This window comes from Nematolebias whitei, chromosome 4 (genome assembly GCF_014905685.2).
Source record: "Nematolebias whitei isolate Nwh7 chromosome 4, NemWhi1, whole genome shotgun sequence".
In the NCBI taxonomy this organism is placed as follows: domain Eukaryota; kingdom Metazoa; phylum Chordata; class Actinopteri; order Cyprinodontiformes; family Rivulidae; genus Nematolebias; species Nematolebias whitei.
The window spans coordinates 3,896,736-3,913,023 of NC_056501.1; the positions used below are offsets into that span (position 1 = coordinate 3,896,736).

Genomic DNA, 16,288 nt, shown 5'->3' on the forward strand with positions numbered 1-16,288 from the left:
CTTCTGTTTACTTTGCTCACTCAGCCGTTTTGGCAAGAAAATGACCAAAACCTCCCAGCTATCCAACAACAGAGAAAATGATCCAGGAGGGATCTGGAATAATTTAGAAAAGGACTTTCAACGTGGCGTTCACCGTCAGACGTTTCCACAGTTGTGGCTGACAGGCAGATGGATGAGCAGGGTTTACCTCCGTCCTCTTACATGACAAATTATAATCGTATGCAGATGATGTAATGACGTTCCTGTGGGATGTAATCAGAGCGCCTAGCACATTAATTTCATTCGAGTGGAAAAACAAATACATCATTTTTGTAGTGTCTTGTCACATTCCAGCTACCTGCAGAGATACATTCATTATGTGCGTCAATTTATTTTTATCAAAAAAGAAAATCAAAAAGAGAAAATTTCAATTAGAGATGATAAAATAAATAAATGGATCCCCAGCTTGAGTAAAGTGTAATGAGATGTTGGTTGATTAAAAACCACTTTAAGGCTGATTTGATGACATGAATTAAAATTATGCATCAGCATTTTTGATGAGTTATATAAAGAGAAAATACTAACTGAAAATAGGGCCGGAACAACTGCATGTACTTCTCCTCAACTCATTTCTGAATTGATTAAACTAAAATGACCCCCCCCCCCCCACACACACACACACACACACACACACACACAAACACAATAAAATATAATCAAAGACTTGTAAATTAAAATACACTAGACAACAGCTTGACAAATGGTGCAAAATGATGCTCGTGTAATCTGTGGCTGAATTATTCAGGATGTTGCAAAGATACAACTGGTGAGAACTGCAGCAAACTGGGATGAGAAATATTTTGGCAGGAATTTTATCAGAAAGACACCAGAACTTAGTTTAAAATATTACAATGAAGACAGTAACGTTGCCAAATCTTTTTTGACTTAGTTGTTGCTTTACATATTACACTTGTTCTTGACTATTGTATGCATTGGATATAAATGTGTCAGATGTACTGTAATTTCTGGACTATAAGCCGCTACTTTTTCCCACATGTTTTGAACACCGCGGCTTGTACAAGGCTGCAGCTAATATATGAAAAAATAAATATATAAACTGGGGACGGGCTAACGAGCTTCATCCCACCAAAACATTTAGTCTTGTCACACCCGGGCGCTCACATTCATTCATTCATTCATTCAACCTTTATTTAGACAGATAAGTCAGATTGAGCCTAGAAGACTCATATACAAGTGTGATCTGTTTAGACAGGAAAAAAAGTAGTGAAACTGGACACATGTAGGAATTGGAGGAGAAAAAATTCCTATCAGACTTTTTCTTCTTGACTGAGAAGAAAAACTCTAATATTAAACACCTTGCACAAACAAGCACAGAGTGACATAGACATTCCGCAGAGGGGGAAGATGACGAGAGCAGAGAGCAATGTCCATAGACACTCTCGGGGGGCACTGTAAGAGTTCTGATAAGGATGAAATAATCAACCAGTGTTCTCCGGTGAGATCTGTAAACATTTTCGAGTGATGTCGGGGAATGGCCAAGGAAAACATGTATGGGACTCCAAGAGTCCTGAAATGATGACACAAGTTTATTCAGCTGGTTTCTTCTTGTTGATCAGTTGGAAATTCCTCCGGGGGGGGGGGGGGGGGGACGTCAGATTACATGTTCTCCAGGTGAATTCAGATAATATGGACTTCAAGACCAGCCAAGGGAGCCGAATTCAGATAAACACACAGTTGGTTTAGGGACAGGCAGATCTTAATGACATCTACCTTGAGTCTGTGTTGGTCCAAACGGTTCTGAAATGTCCATACATGGCCACACCGATGGAACTTGCCTGAGTAAAATCCACGAGATCTGATCCATTCTGCCCAAAGCATTTGAGTCTGGGTACTCAAGGCACAAACCAATTCAATTTAATTCAGTTTATTTATATAGCGCCAGTTCACAACAAAGTTGTCTCAGGGCACTTTACAGAAACATTCACATACATAAAAGCCAAATAATAAAGATCTCTATCTAAGGAATCTAGCAGACAAGTTGAATCTTGGCTTCGTCGCAGTCTCCCATCCTGAGCAAGCACAGTGGCAACAGTAGAAAGAAAAAACTCCCTTTTTAAAAGGAAGAAATCTCCAGCAGAACCAGGCTCAGGACAAGTGGCCATCTGCTTTGACCAGCTGGTCAAATCAAGCCATCATAAAGGCAAGTAGCATGATCAGGTCCAAATTTGCTGCCGACGACTTCCTTGATTGTTGATAAAACCAGCAACCAGCCGAATCCAAAAAGCAGGAACCAGTTATCGTAAATCCAATTAAATATGCGTCCTTAAAATCCACAAATGGCAGCAGAGATAGACACATCATCAAGTCTTCCAAGTCGATGAGATATCCAGCTGCGTGCCAACAGGGCAAATCGGCTCGCCTAAAGCCTGCCTTCTCTTCGAAGAAATGTTGTAAATTGAGTTGAGGGACCAACTGATCAAAATAAGTCTATAATTATGGTTCGGAAGATTTGTAGAGAGAGGCTCACAAGCAGTTTCATCGACAGACAGAGCAGCAAAGTGGAGAGGGAGGGGAAAAGCGACCGACCTCGGCAAGAGCAATGCCCTACTTACACGGACACAATGGGGGGAAACATAGGCTTTTTTTGTATTTTAATTAGAGGAAAAGATTTGCGTTGATACGGTAGCATTTTGGGTTTACATGCATCCGGAGGATTCCCCCCACCCCCCCCACCCTCCCGAATCCGCTGTAGTTACCATGCCGGGTCATTAGATGGCGCTGTGAATTTTGTACCTTCACCTAATGCGCATGTGTGCTGCCTCGGCACGTTGTTTTCCTCTGTGCTAACCAGCTAACAACGTAACGTAACAACAAGTTAAAGCTGGATTACAACAGTTTAGACAGACAGTTTTATCAAACGTTGCTTCGTTATTTAGTTAATAAGACAACGTTCTAACTTATAAAAGCAACCAGCTACCTAAAAACACTCAATCCCTGCGTGCATCACTCGAGTTGCTGCAGTAAGACAAAGAAACCTTGCAGACAGCACCAAGCATGAGTTTACCGTCAGCTACAGCTAAAGCTTAAAGCTTAAAAGTGTCTTGTTGGACTGTAGCCATCGCAGATTCTGAGTCTACATGATTAGACGGCGCTGCTGTGCACAGCACCGACAAGTAGAGACAACATATAATAATACTGACTTTAACTAATTAAAGTTGGTGTCATAAGCTATGATCAGTATTCACTGAGGCCAAATTGAAAAACATTTTTATTTAAAAACATTTTTTATGCACACTTTTTATAAACCAAATTTACACAACCATACAAATAAAAGCAGTGAAAATGAATTTCTGATATTATCTTTAATGTATGTTGCATGAGTTTACATAGAAAAGTCTAACACCTGTCAGGACCAGCTGATTTATTTTTATTTATTTATTTTTTGGTAACTTGTTCAGATTTTGTTTTTTTTAATTCTGTCTCCTTTAAACTCATCCTTCCGAATAAAGAAGATGACATAACCCGCCTGTGGACGCTGCAGCATTACGTATGAGTTCAAGCCAGTTGGTGAAAAACAAACGCACTGAATATATCCTGTGAAATGTTTTAAATGTTATCTCGGCAGATCAGTGTAGAGCATGCATGTGATACCATGCATGCTCATTTTTCATTAAATGCACGTCGACCTGTCCCTATAACTGCTACAACACAAACACAGTTTATGGTTTTAAAGAACAACATGGAGGGTCTCCCAACAATTAAAAAAATGGGGAATAAGAAACGGAAAGAAGGAGTTTGATTATGTGAGAAGGACGTCTGTGTTCAGTTCTTTTATTCTCAACATGTTTGAGTGGTTTGCATTTTGTTATTTCCCAATTGATTCAAGTTTCTCTACTCTGCGTTTGTCTGCCTTTGACCTTGTGTGTCTGTTTCAAAGCTGCTCTCCAGAGGAAAGGGCAAAACATCAATGTGAATTGGAAAAAAAAAAAGAATATGGCTACATTAGGTATCCACACGCTGCTAATTCTGATTTTGAAGAAATTAGGGATGCACAATATTGGATTTTTGGCCGATATGTTGATATGCTAAAACATATTTGGCCAATAACCAATACCAATATTTTTTTTTCCTAGACTTACTCACAGAGACTACATAACTTTCTCTGCTGTGGAATTAAAATACTACATTATTCTGCATGGTCTTTGTCAGTTTGGCCTGCTACCAAAAGCAGATGCCAAAAAGGGCTAAAAATGATGTAATGCTGTATAAGTTTATAATACCCGGTCTCAATATTCAGGTCTCTCTTGTAAATGAGTCAACTTGGCTCAATGGGACTAACCTGTTTAAATAAAGTTGAATTAATGAAAAATATATAATATATATTTAAAAAAACAGTGCATTTTATATCGGTGAGTTTTTTTTTTTTGATGGAATGGCCGATGTTCGATATTTAACTTTATTGATATCGGACGATACCGATATCATGCCGATAATATCATGCATCCCTAGGAAAGCAAATAAATTATATATATATATATATATATATATATATATATATATATATATATATATATATAGGTAATAAACTACTTTCGTTCAAAGGCTAAGAGAAATAATTCTTTGTTTCTATTCATAATCCAGTAGGATGAGTTTCGATTATCTTTCACAAACTTGCAGAATGAAAAATCACATTTATTTATTTCTGTTGCTTAGAAAAACTGATTAATAGTATTTTATTTCTGGTTTCATGCAAAGTTGCCAAACATCTTCGTTTTTTTTATTTTATTTATGTATCTATTTCATTTAACCAAGTTGCATTTATTCAGCCATCTTCCAAACCAAGTCTTGCAGCCTTGCATATGACAACAGTTTCGTGTGAACAGGCTCATCCTCCTTTAAGCGGATTTGGCAGATTTTGGTAACGACTCTCCCCAAGATCAGCTGCACTTTAGAGTATTGATGGAGAAATGCTCTTTTCTCAAAATCCTCTGCCAAACAGTGTGAACGATGAGAAAAATCTCATTACATCCTCGCCAGACATCAAAGTATACTCTTTACAAGATCTAACAGAAACATTTTTAACCAGGGAAATGTGGGCTGGAGAGCGATACAAAGTATGGAGGACACAATGGAGGTTTAGAAAAACTGTCGTGTGGTCCCGTAAGACTCGGATCGAACAGTTTCTCAGCAGAAGTGGAATAAAGATCATTCACTTCTCTTCAACTCCACATGAAGCGTCCAAACTTTAAATGAGCGTGTTTACTTCTACATATATATTACAAAATGTTCTTAATTTGCATTAGAGGAAAACTTTTGTAAAAAATGTTTTTTTCAAAGCTTATATGTTTATTTTACATGTTTTTAAAGCATTTTATAAAGAATATTGCTTCAAAACGTTAAAGCAGGGATAATCAACTGGCGGCCCGCGGACTGGATGAGGCCTGCGGGCGACTTCAGTCGGGTCCACCAATGAGTTCATTAAAAAAAAAAAATAATAATAATAATAATATAATGATAATAAATATATCTTTGAGTTTTGGGTTCTGTTTACTGTGTGAATGTTTATGAAGCATTCACTCCATTGAGATCCATTTTTCTTCTGTATATTTTTCAGCATCGTTCTTGTCCCACAGTTTTAATCTATTTCAACAAATCTTAAATCAAAATGTTCAGCTCTTTCAGGACAATCCTGCTGCGACGTTTGGTATTGGTGCAACTTTAGCTTTTAGGCTTTTCTGCCACTCAGAATATAAATTGAACTCATTTTACATCCTTCAGATCTTTAAATCTGTTTACAACCTTTTTTCTGCCACTTTCACATTTTGTTCTGCTTCAGCTTCTTTCAGCTTCTGGCTGCAAATTAAACTTTTTCCAGCTTCTTTCAGCTAATTTTAGCTGTTTTTCCAGCTGTTTTGGGATCTTTAGATTTTTTTTTCTGCTAACTACAATGTTTGTGTGCTTCTTCTAACTTCTTTCTGCAAATATTAGCTTATTTATGCACATTTCAGCCTTTTCTGCTATTTCAGCTATTATGTAGCCGTTTTATGCTAATTTTAGCTTTTTCAGCTAATGCAACATATTTTGCACTCATTTCAACTTTTTCAGCCTAATTCAGCAAAAATGTGCTCTCTCCACTTCCTTCTGGAAATTTAGGCTTTTTTCTGATATTTAAGATACTTTTCAGCTGTTTTTCTTTTGCAAATTTTAGCTTTTTTAAGATAATTTTCACTTTCTGTGCTTATTTCTGCTCATTTCAGCCTAATTGGGGAAATGTGCTATTTCTCCTTTCTTCTGGTTGTTCTAGCTTCTTCTAAAGATAGCTGAAAACGGCTATCTTTTTAGCATTTTTTAACTAATTTCAGCTGTTTTCAGATTTTTTTGTGTGTGTGGTCATTTCTGCTTCTTTTCAGCCTAATTAACTTTTCTTTTCAAGTTATTTCTGCTACTTTTAGCTTTTCTGCTATTTCAACTTCTATTTAGCCTTTTTATGCTAATTTGCTCTTTTTCAACTAATTCCACATTTGCGGGGTCTCATTCCAACTCTATTTGCTTTTTTCTGGTAGTTTAAATGCATTTATGCCTTTTCAACTACTTTTCAGCTACTTTTAGCAAAAGTCCTAATTTTTTGCTAATTTCTGTATATTTAAACTGAATTCAGCAAATATGGGTTCTTTCTGCGTTCTTCTACTAACTTAGGCTTGTTCTTCCATTTCAGCTACATTTCAGCATGATTGTAGCTGATGCCAGCTGTTTTTCAGCAAGTTCTTCAGCAATACGCATTCACACTGCGCTTTCGCAGGAAATGCAATTTCTCCAGTTGCACTTATGATTCAATGCAACAAAATAAACAAATTTTAATGGTAACGGATCATACTTGGATTATTTACATAATGACTTTAGTTGTCCGGCCCCTGAGCTGCTGGCTCTCAGCACCTGTGGCCCCCGGAGCAGTTTAGTTGGTTAAAGTATTCACCCATTGTGTCCGTTTAACATATTTTCACCCTTCCAGCTTCCATCTTTTGTCTGTGATACAGTCTAATGTCATTTCCACCATCTGTTCTCGCTTGTGCCTTTTCCCCGGCGCACCCCGTCTACCCTCTGGAATCACCGTCTTTTCCTTTCAGTTTGAGCAGATTTGCCTCCTTGCCTGCCACGACCTCTCAAAATATGTTAAAAGCAATATTTAGTCTGGAGGTGTCAGGCTGGCTTAAAAGCAGAAGCAAACAACAAACCCTGTTTTATCTTTAGTCAGAGCCGACTCTTCTCGTGGAAGAAGTGCTCACTACTGAGCAGAGTGTAAAAAAGGACTGAATCCAACTATTGAATTATGATAAAACAGTCTGCTTTAACCTTAAACAACCTTTTGCCTTCTTCATGTGGTCCAAACCAACCCATGTAGTCCGATATGACACATAACCAAATAAAATACTTAAACATCACATGCAAACAGTTTGAAGCATTAAAAATAAATTCTTGTTCTCTGAAAGCAGCAGGTGAAATTAATAAAAGCAGCATGTTTTGCCTGTGGGAGCTGCACTCTATCATTTGGTCAATAAGAATTCAATTACATCTTTCACTTAAAACACTCAGTTGAAATGTCATGAAAACATCTTTTCTTTGCTCAGACATGCTTCACATCAATCTGATTTCTTTGGAAATAATGCCTCCTGGCGCAATGGGAGGGATAATGATTTGTCTTTTATATGTTCCAGTAGGCAAAAAGGAAAAACAAAGACCAGAGTCATGCGAGGCATCAAAATAAATCTTATTGCAATTGCCTTCAGACTTGGCAAAAACAAAGTCTTCTTGTTGCAGACAGCAAATTAAAAATGAGGGCAATCAATACCTTGTGTCGGAACTTCATGACTGGTCGATAGGGGGGTGACCCATAGCCCTCCTTGTTTGGTCTCCCATTGTTGCCAAGCACGGCGAGCCCCAACAGTAGGAAGGCAACCGACCAGCATCGAGCTGTCTTCATTGGTCCTTCCTGTCAAAAACCAAACGAGAGCGGTGAGTTCTCTCCTCCAGTGCTCTGAAGGTTCATCACCGGCCGGCCAGGCCGATTCATCAAGCGTGCTGTAATTAGTGTAGACAATGAGAACTGCGAAGCTGTCGCAGTTTAAACTTAAGCTATCAATACGTGCCCCACACTCTGCAAGGAGATTAGATCTCTTTTTGAATCAATTATGGGGAAATAGACGTCAAGAGAAAATCTAGATAAGAAAGACAAAGAGCCAATATATGAAGGCAATTAAAGTGAGGGCCGTGGATTAATTAGGCTGAGTGTCTAAATCAAGTAACGGATGTGTTGGAGAATAAGATCTGCAGCAGCTCCGGTGCAGGCCTGCAACGACGCAGTTCAAAACATATATATATATATACAGAAGAGTGAAAACATTTACAGCTCTACTATTAATGCACTTTCAATTATTCATTATGCTGCGAGGGAACAAGTGTGACCTTTGCATGTCACGAATTAAATAAAACAAGACTTGGTAAAAAAAGAAAATAAAATAAAACGTGCCTGGTGAAATATCTGTCACAAAAACAGCATCGATGAAGACAGTGAACATGTAGTATCCTCTTTCAACACAATGTGCACGTTGTGTAGCAATGAATGCACAATAAAACAAAGGACAAGGGTTATCCTGGGCTGTATCAGAAGGTTTGAAAGAGTTCACTCCAGCAGTGTTCCAGATATTCTGAATGCAGTGTGGAAATGCAGGTCCTCACCCAGTATAAACAAACGGTGCACCCATGTCTCCTGTTGCAACATGATTTGCATATTTAGTGTTTGTAGTTTTCAAGAAAAGTTTTTGTGGATTGAAATTAAACAGAGAATGAAAATAAACCTTAGGGTTGTTGTTGCAGGATAATCAAGTGGGTAAGAATTGAACTGTGTCAAATAAAAGAGGTATTTTGTTGTTGTTGTTTTCTTGCTTGTCCCGGGCAGTGGCATATACTGGTTAGTGGAGGGAACCATTTTATCCACCACCAGGAGCAATGGCAGAGCAAGTAAATGGTAAATGGACAGTACTTAGATAGCACCTTTATATCTAATAAAGATACTCAAAGCTCTTTACAACAATGTGTCCTCATTTACCTCCAACACACACATTCATAGAGCACTCTACTATATCTATACAAAGACTAATCAGAGATTTATCACATCCATACACTGACGGGACGCACATCGAAGACAATGAAGGGTTCAGTGTCTTGCCCAGGGACACTTCGGCATGCGACTGCTGGTGGTAAGAGAAATGCGTGTTTGTTTGTCCTGCGCTGTACTCCACTTCCTGCTTGTGGAGCGGGGCCCGGTCTGATTACATTCACACTGTACTCGAACCGCGCTGGAGTTTTCTTCTACCGAGACCTGGGTTTTAGCCCGGGCCAGAGTTCACCTTTTTGTTCCGTGACAGAGTTCGATGGCGCGTTCACACACACCCAAATGAATTGGACTTTCTAGGAAAACGAGCTAGAGTTCGATTAAAGTGGACCAAACAGGGCTGGTGTGAATGCATCCTTAAGGAGTTTACTGCTTGGTGGGGAAACAGTTTACTGGAACTCCTCTGACTGATGAAGCCCTCTGGATAGAGGGCGAAACGTCTCTATAAAAAACAAACTGTCTAGATGACCTGACTGAGAATTACTGGATTTGATACCTGGATGATTGAGCATGAACTTTGTTGTAGTGAAAAAATAATCTTTCTTACGCCTACATGAAGTCGCACACTAAAACAGGAAGTTGGTACGTCCCTTATTTTTGAAGTTATAATTCTCACACCACACCATGCAGGGACAGAGGGACAGATGGACAGAGGGACAGGGGTATTTCCAAGTGCCCCACTTCAATCTACAACAAGGGACAACAAAGCATTCTGCTGAATCCACCAAAACACCAGAGAGCATTAATCACATAACTGACCTACATCGTCTGCGTGTGCAGGTAATCAAATATGGAAGGTACGTTCCATTTTGGACCCATTTTCAGTCACTTCCACTGTTCCTGTAGATAAACATATTTTTGCTTATAAGTGTTTACTTTAAGGCCATTAACCATCAATTTAAAGAAAAAAATGTGCAGATTGTTTCTTGCTTTATGAATTTCATCATTTGTATCCTCAGTGTTTCCTTAAAACTCTGTCAGCTGCTGTTTACACGTCTAATTTACTGTTTTGTAGCCGTTTGCAGACAAACACTGAGCTGTACGGTCTGAACCACCTCAAAGCTCCAGTGCCTGCTCGTCCTTCAGTGGACGGAGATGACTGACAGCAGCTTGGTGACCCCGCTTCCTTGTCCTAGCGGAGTGACAGAGTCTGACAACAATGGAACCGTCGAGGCAGACATCTGAGCACACAAGAAACTCACAGGAGGTTCCACCAGAACACAAGCATGTCACTGTGATGTTCTGGACCAACAGCAAACACTGAAGTTTGATCTTTGTGACTTTTTGAGACTTCTGTTGTCTTCCTGAGATCCCTGATGGCTTCAGGTTTTCTGCACTGATACAGCTTTGAAGCCATTTATTTTATTTCAAACATTTCCCTTAAGGCAAAATGAAATAAAATCTACACATTTTGATAGATACTGAAAAAAAAAAAAAAAAAAACACTTAAAACATAAAGATCACATCTACAAATTGGTTGAACAGACAACTGTTAGACAGTACACATTTCAGAACTTTTTGTCCAACAGTTTAACGATAACTTTAATAATAATTAATTTCCTCAGCGTCGGATGTTATCAGCTCATTAAATGGATGTTATTGTCCCTCCTACCTCCTAGCAGTTTTAAAGTGATCTTTATATCGCTGATGATATGCAGCGTCGCACACGGGTACATGAAGTGTTGTTGATTTTGTCAGCTTTGTCAATAACGCTTTTCCTAACCCTGACCCTAAACTTAACCCCCAGACCCTTTACTCTGAACCTAACCACGTAAGCCTATTATCAGCGCTAACAACGTACCTTTAAACCCTCTAGAAGGTTGAGGAGGGACAGTCTGAACGCTACATAATGGGGAATATAACTGATAATAGGCCATTTAAAGGCTGATCATATTTGAAGTGAATGACTTCCTTCATGTTTAAATCATTATCAGCCTACCTACTAACCCATTAAACTCCCCTCATTTAATTTACTGAAACATTGTTATGCCTAATAAGACAAACCAGATAACACAGTTTTCTTAAAACCAAACTTTCAGCCATGACAATTGTTCTTTGATCAGTTCATTATTTATTAATTTTAGTTAGATAACAAGTCTAAAGGCAAAGTTTCTAGAAAGATCCTAAATCAATTTTAAAATACTGTAATTGACTGAATTTATAATCTCCTGTAAAGACATTTTGAACCAAAGGCATCAATACTGTATCACTTAACATCAACTGTTCACTTATTGTTATGATCTAAATCAACAAACTTCTGTGAGGCGTCTCGTTGTTAAATGGGTTTCTGATGGGCCAACATCTGCAGGATGCTGGTCACTAACGTGGTTTAATCAAAAGAACCAGACTCAGCGGTAGATGAAGATTTTAACTGGCATTTTACTTGCAAGAGCTGATTTCATGACGGGTTACATTGTCACAGAATCAGCTTCCGACTTTTCTACAGCAGTGGAGTTCAGTGGGCATTTCCTCGTCCTGTACCAGTTAGTGTCAGCGGCACAGATCCATGGCCGTTGACGAGTCGGCCTCATTCATTCATTAACCTTTAATTCTACATGTTAGTCTCATTGCGTCACAAGGACATTTACAAGAGAGACCTGTTTTAAACAGACAACATACTAACTACGAACAATAAACAATTGTATCATCAGCATAGAGATGCAAGGATGTGACATGTATGTTTTGACCTACATTATTTATATAAATTGTAAAAGGATCCTAAAACTGAGCCTTGTGGCACACCATTAGTGACCGTTAGGTAGCTAGATGAAGTACCGTCATGTCGAACATATTGCCTCCGACGTGAGAGATAGTTTGAAAACCAGCCAACAGTGTGATCTGAGAAGCCAATACCTGAGAGCATGTGGCAGAAGATGTCATGATCCAGAGTATCAAAGGTTTTGGACAGGTCTAAGTAAAGTGCAGCACAATAATCCTTAACATCCAAAGCTTCAACATCATCATTTTCATGCAAACCTTTAGCCAAGCAGTTATTGAGATAAAATGGTGGGTCAAAATACTTCTGGATTTGAGTATTTACCAGTTTTTCTAAGACCTTAGCTCAAATACAGAGTTTGGAAATTGGTCGGTAGTTGTTCAGTGTAGTGAGGTCTCCTCCCTTCAGTAATGGTAGAACACTGTTTTCCAAGCATCTGGGACAGTATCATGTTGTATGGACAGATTAAAAATGTATGACACCGGCTCTGCTATGATTTGTGCAGCTAGACTTAAGAAATAAGGAGGGAGGTCATCAGGGCCTGCAGGTTTTCTAGTATCCAGACCTTTCAACAGTTTAGTAACCTCAGTGACAGAATGGTGAAAAAGAGAAGGTATGATTTACTGAGGTTTGACTTGTAGGAGTCAAGGTCTCCACGTCAAGAAAAGAGATTGTTTTAGAAGCCAGCAGGTTCTCAAGGCAGGAGGGAATATGTTCTCAGAGATCTCCGCCTCAATATAAAAACACAATGTATACATTCATAACTCTCAACCAAATATGCTTCAACAGTTTTATCCATCCATCCATCCATTTTCTTTACCCGCTTATTCCATTTTGGGTCACGGGGGTCGCTGGTGCCCATGTCCAGCAATCACTGTGCGAGGGGCGGGGTACACCCTGGACGGGTCTCCAGTCCATCACAGGGCCACATAGAGACAAACGAGACAAACAACCATTCACTCTCTCACTCACACCTAGGGACAATTTAGAGTTACCAATCAGCCTAACATGCATGTTTTTGGTCTGTGGGAGGAAACCGGAGTACCCGGAGAAAACCCACGCATGCACGGAGAGAACATGCAAACTCCACCCAGAAAGGCCCCTGGACCAGGGTTTTGAACCAGGGACCTGCTCGCTGAGAGGCAGCAGCTCTACCAGTTGTGCCTCAACAGTTTTAGTCAAAGACAATTGAGCTTAATGAAATTACCTGTGCTTACCTGTACAGTTTTACACATATTGGAGACAACCAAATGTTCATTTATATAGGGACAATTCACAACAAACTTCATACAAAGAACATTTGCATTCATTGTAAAATGACATTTATTAAAAATGTTCCAAGAAAGCCAGTAGATTGCTTCAAACCTCTGCTTTGTCCCCCCATCCTGAGTTAGCACAAAGGTAACAGTGGGCAGGAAAAACTTCCTTTTAACAGGAAGAAAGCTCCAGCAGAACCAGACTCAGGATGGCAGCCATCTGTCCAACTGACTGAGAAAGAGGTGACAGGAAAGCAATAAAAACATTATTTTTTCCTAATTATAAAACAATCCTATTGTTTCTTAAACTGCCAACAAGACGACACTGATTCCAAAAATGCTTCCACCTGTTTTCAATGGAGTTTATATTTATATACAAAAACCATTTAGGATCAATTTAGATCAACTGGGATGTCCTGATCTGAACAAAGTACTGATAAAGGCATTTTTTATTTATTGGAGTCGTTTCTAATTTCAGCTCTTGAACCAACCGTTTGTTTTTTTGTTGTTTTTCAGCCACTCTGTGAAAATGCAGCTTTAATGCAGCTTTGAATGTGACGCACCGTACAAACATGTCTGAAAGTATTTAGAATACAAAACGTCATGCATGGCCAGTTCGGTGGCTACTTGCATTGTCTACAATGTGGGGACTTTGTGCGCTCGTAGTGGTAGAGCTAAATACCAACACTTTAATGAGATAATGCAAAAACCAAACTCTCAGCTGAAGTTCACAGAGCTAACTCTTAAACCTTGCATGGCGAGCATCGCACTGAGGCAACAATAAATAGATAAGATACAGGATGGAGCGGGGATAAGGCAGAAATGATTTTAGAATCCTGCACCAAGCGTCTCTGTGGATGACAAGCCAAGCTTGTAAAAAATAATGTTTTTCTTCATGTTTCAGAGCTGTTGATAAACCGTGCATGCTGCCCTCCTGACACTGAAGAAATAACAGCGCTGTTCAAAAACTTTGTCATCACCTTGTTTTTTTTTATTCTGCTGACAATAAACTTGAGAAAACATGAACAGTTTTTATTTTGGCTATTAAATTAGAGTTATTGACATGTCAAGCACATGACGGCATTGATTTAAATAATGTTAATGTATTTATGGTGTGCACGTCTGTGCCTGTTAAAAAAGAACAGGATATAAACCTAACTAGCTAAAGCCGAGTGGTGATTTTAAAAGACTAACTGGGACACGAAAATATTCACTGTGACTTTGGGCAAAAAGAAGAAAAAATATTTAAAATGTCAGTTAAATATAAAAACAAAATATTTCAAGTTAAATGTAAAACAAATAAATAAAATGTAGCTGGTCTGGACCTTCAGGTACCATCCTTGGTGAATATTTGACATCAGTAATGTCCATACACACATATACAGATATCCATCATCTTCACAAACGTCTTCCTTTTCAGATCATGAGGATCACTGATGCCCATATCCAACAGTCACGAAATGAGAGGCAGGGGACACCATGGACAGGTCTCCAGAAGGAACACCTGGACAGGTGTCAAGTCCATCACAGGGACACGTAGAGACAAACGAGACAAACAACCATTCACTCTCTCTCTCACCTAGGGACAATTTAGAGTCCGCCCGACGTCAGTAACAGCTTTTATTCTAAAGAAAACTGTGCTTCTTTAAACAAGTAAAGAAATGGTCTTCTGTTTCAAGGTTGGGAGTTTCTGCTTACTAAGATGAATTAAAATAAGAAATAGCCACATCTTAATTTTAAAAACTCTGAAACAGCAATGCTTAGCCATAAAACCAACATCGACCTGAATCCCAGAGAAAGTTATAAAGTTGATGGTGGTTCGCACAACGTGTTGTCTAAGGAGACATGTGGGAATGTCGGGTCAGCATACATAAAGTGTGCATCAGTGTTTGCATAAAAGCCCCAAGTCCAAAGTTGTAATTGTTGGAAGTTTGAAGACAAAGAAGCAGCAAACAGTTTAAGAGTTTTCCCTGGAAGCCCTGAGGGATGCCGTCATAACTTTGACGTGTGGTTTTAAATCCACGTCTCAGCTTTGACATTGACTTTCAAATGAAGACTACCCATTTTCCACTATGTACACAATGAATCATGTCCTGACAACTCACAGGCTCTGCATCACTTCCCCCGTCCATTTCGTTCAGCAGACTCTTACCAGTCCACGTGCCGGGCAAGCTGACAGTAACATCCACAGAGCCCACGAGGGAGAACGCACCACATCAAATGCACCCCACAGAGCACAAACTGCAGTGTACGAGCCAAAAACATGCATGCATATCTGGGAAAACAAGCCTGAAAAATTAGGATACATAGTTTAGTAATTATTGATGTTATTTTTAAATATTCAATATTTGATTTTATTCTCCCAAGGAGACAAAATTCCACCACACAAATCTCGAGCCATCACATGAGTTAGAACATGAAAGTCAACTTGTTTTTGGGTTCAGGTGTGTCTGCAGAGCTGTGGAGCAACGTTGTACCACAGACACTAACGTATGCGTGCGTGCGTGCATGCGTGTTTCATATTTATACAGTAGTCCCTCATTTATCGCGGGGGATCTGTACCCTGAAGACACGCGATAAGTGAAAAACCGCAAAGTAGGAATGACCAGTACATAGTACAAGTAGTAAGTAATAGTTTATGTTAGTATATATATATATATATATATATATATATATATGAAATGTAGTATTCCCTTCCACCTTGTGCATGTTTGTCTTTTTTCAAATTTGTGTATTCTGCTTCTTTTTGATTATTCATAAGTATTTTTTCTGTATAATTACAACATGCTACTGGATGCCTCAAAATTTCCCCCTGGGATTAGTAAAGTTTCTATCTACCTACATACTGTGGCATGGAGGCTGCACAGCTGCAGAAAGAAAAGCTTTGCAGAGAGTGGTGAAGGCTGCACAGAAATCTGTTGGAATCAGCCTCCCCACCATCACAGACATCTACACCTCCAGATGCAGGAAGAGGGCCACCTGCATCATGAAGGACCCCACCCACCCAGCACACACACTTTTTGCCCCACTCCCCTCAGGAAGGAGGTTGAGGAGCATTAAGTGTAGAACCACTAGACTGAGGAACAGCTTCTACCCTGAGGCTGTTAGACTCATGAATCTCTAACTAGAATAATCACTGTGAAAAAT

The 16,288-nt window shown here is 39.2% G+C and overlaps 1 protein-coding gene across 1 annotated transcript in view; it reads right to left on the reverse strand.

Annotated features, from left to right (window-relative positions):
• fstl5 (follistatin-like 5) overlaps positions 1–16,288 on the reverse strand; it is a 209,376-nt gene that overhangs the window by 182,597 nt on the left and 10,491 nt on the right. The window contains exon 2 of the mRNA XM_037675152.1: positions 7,847–7,987. Coding sequence (XP_037531080.1) covers positions 7,847–7,978 — 132 coding nt within the window. The 5' untranslated portion in view covers positions 7,979–7,987. The remainder of the gene's footprint in view (positions 1–7,846; positions 7,988–16,288) is intronic.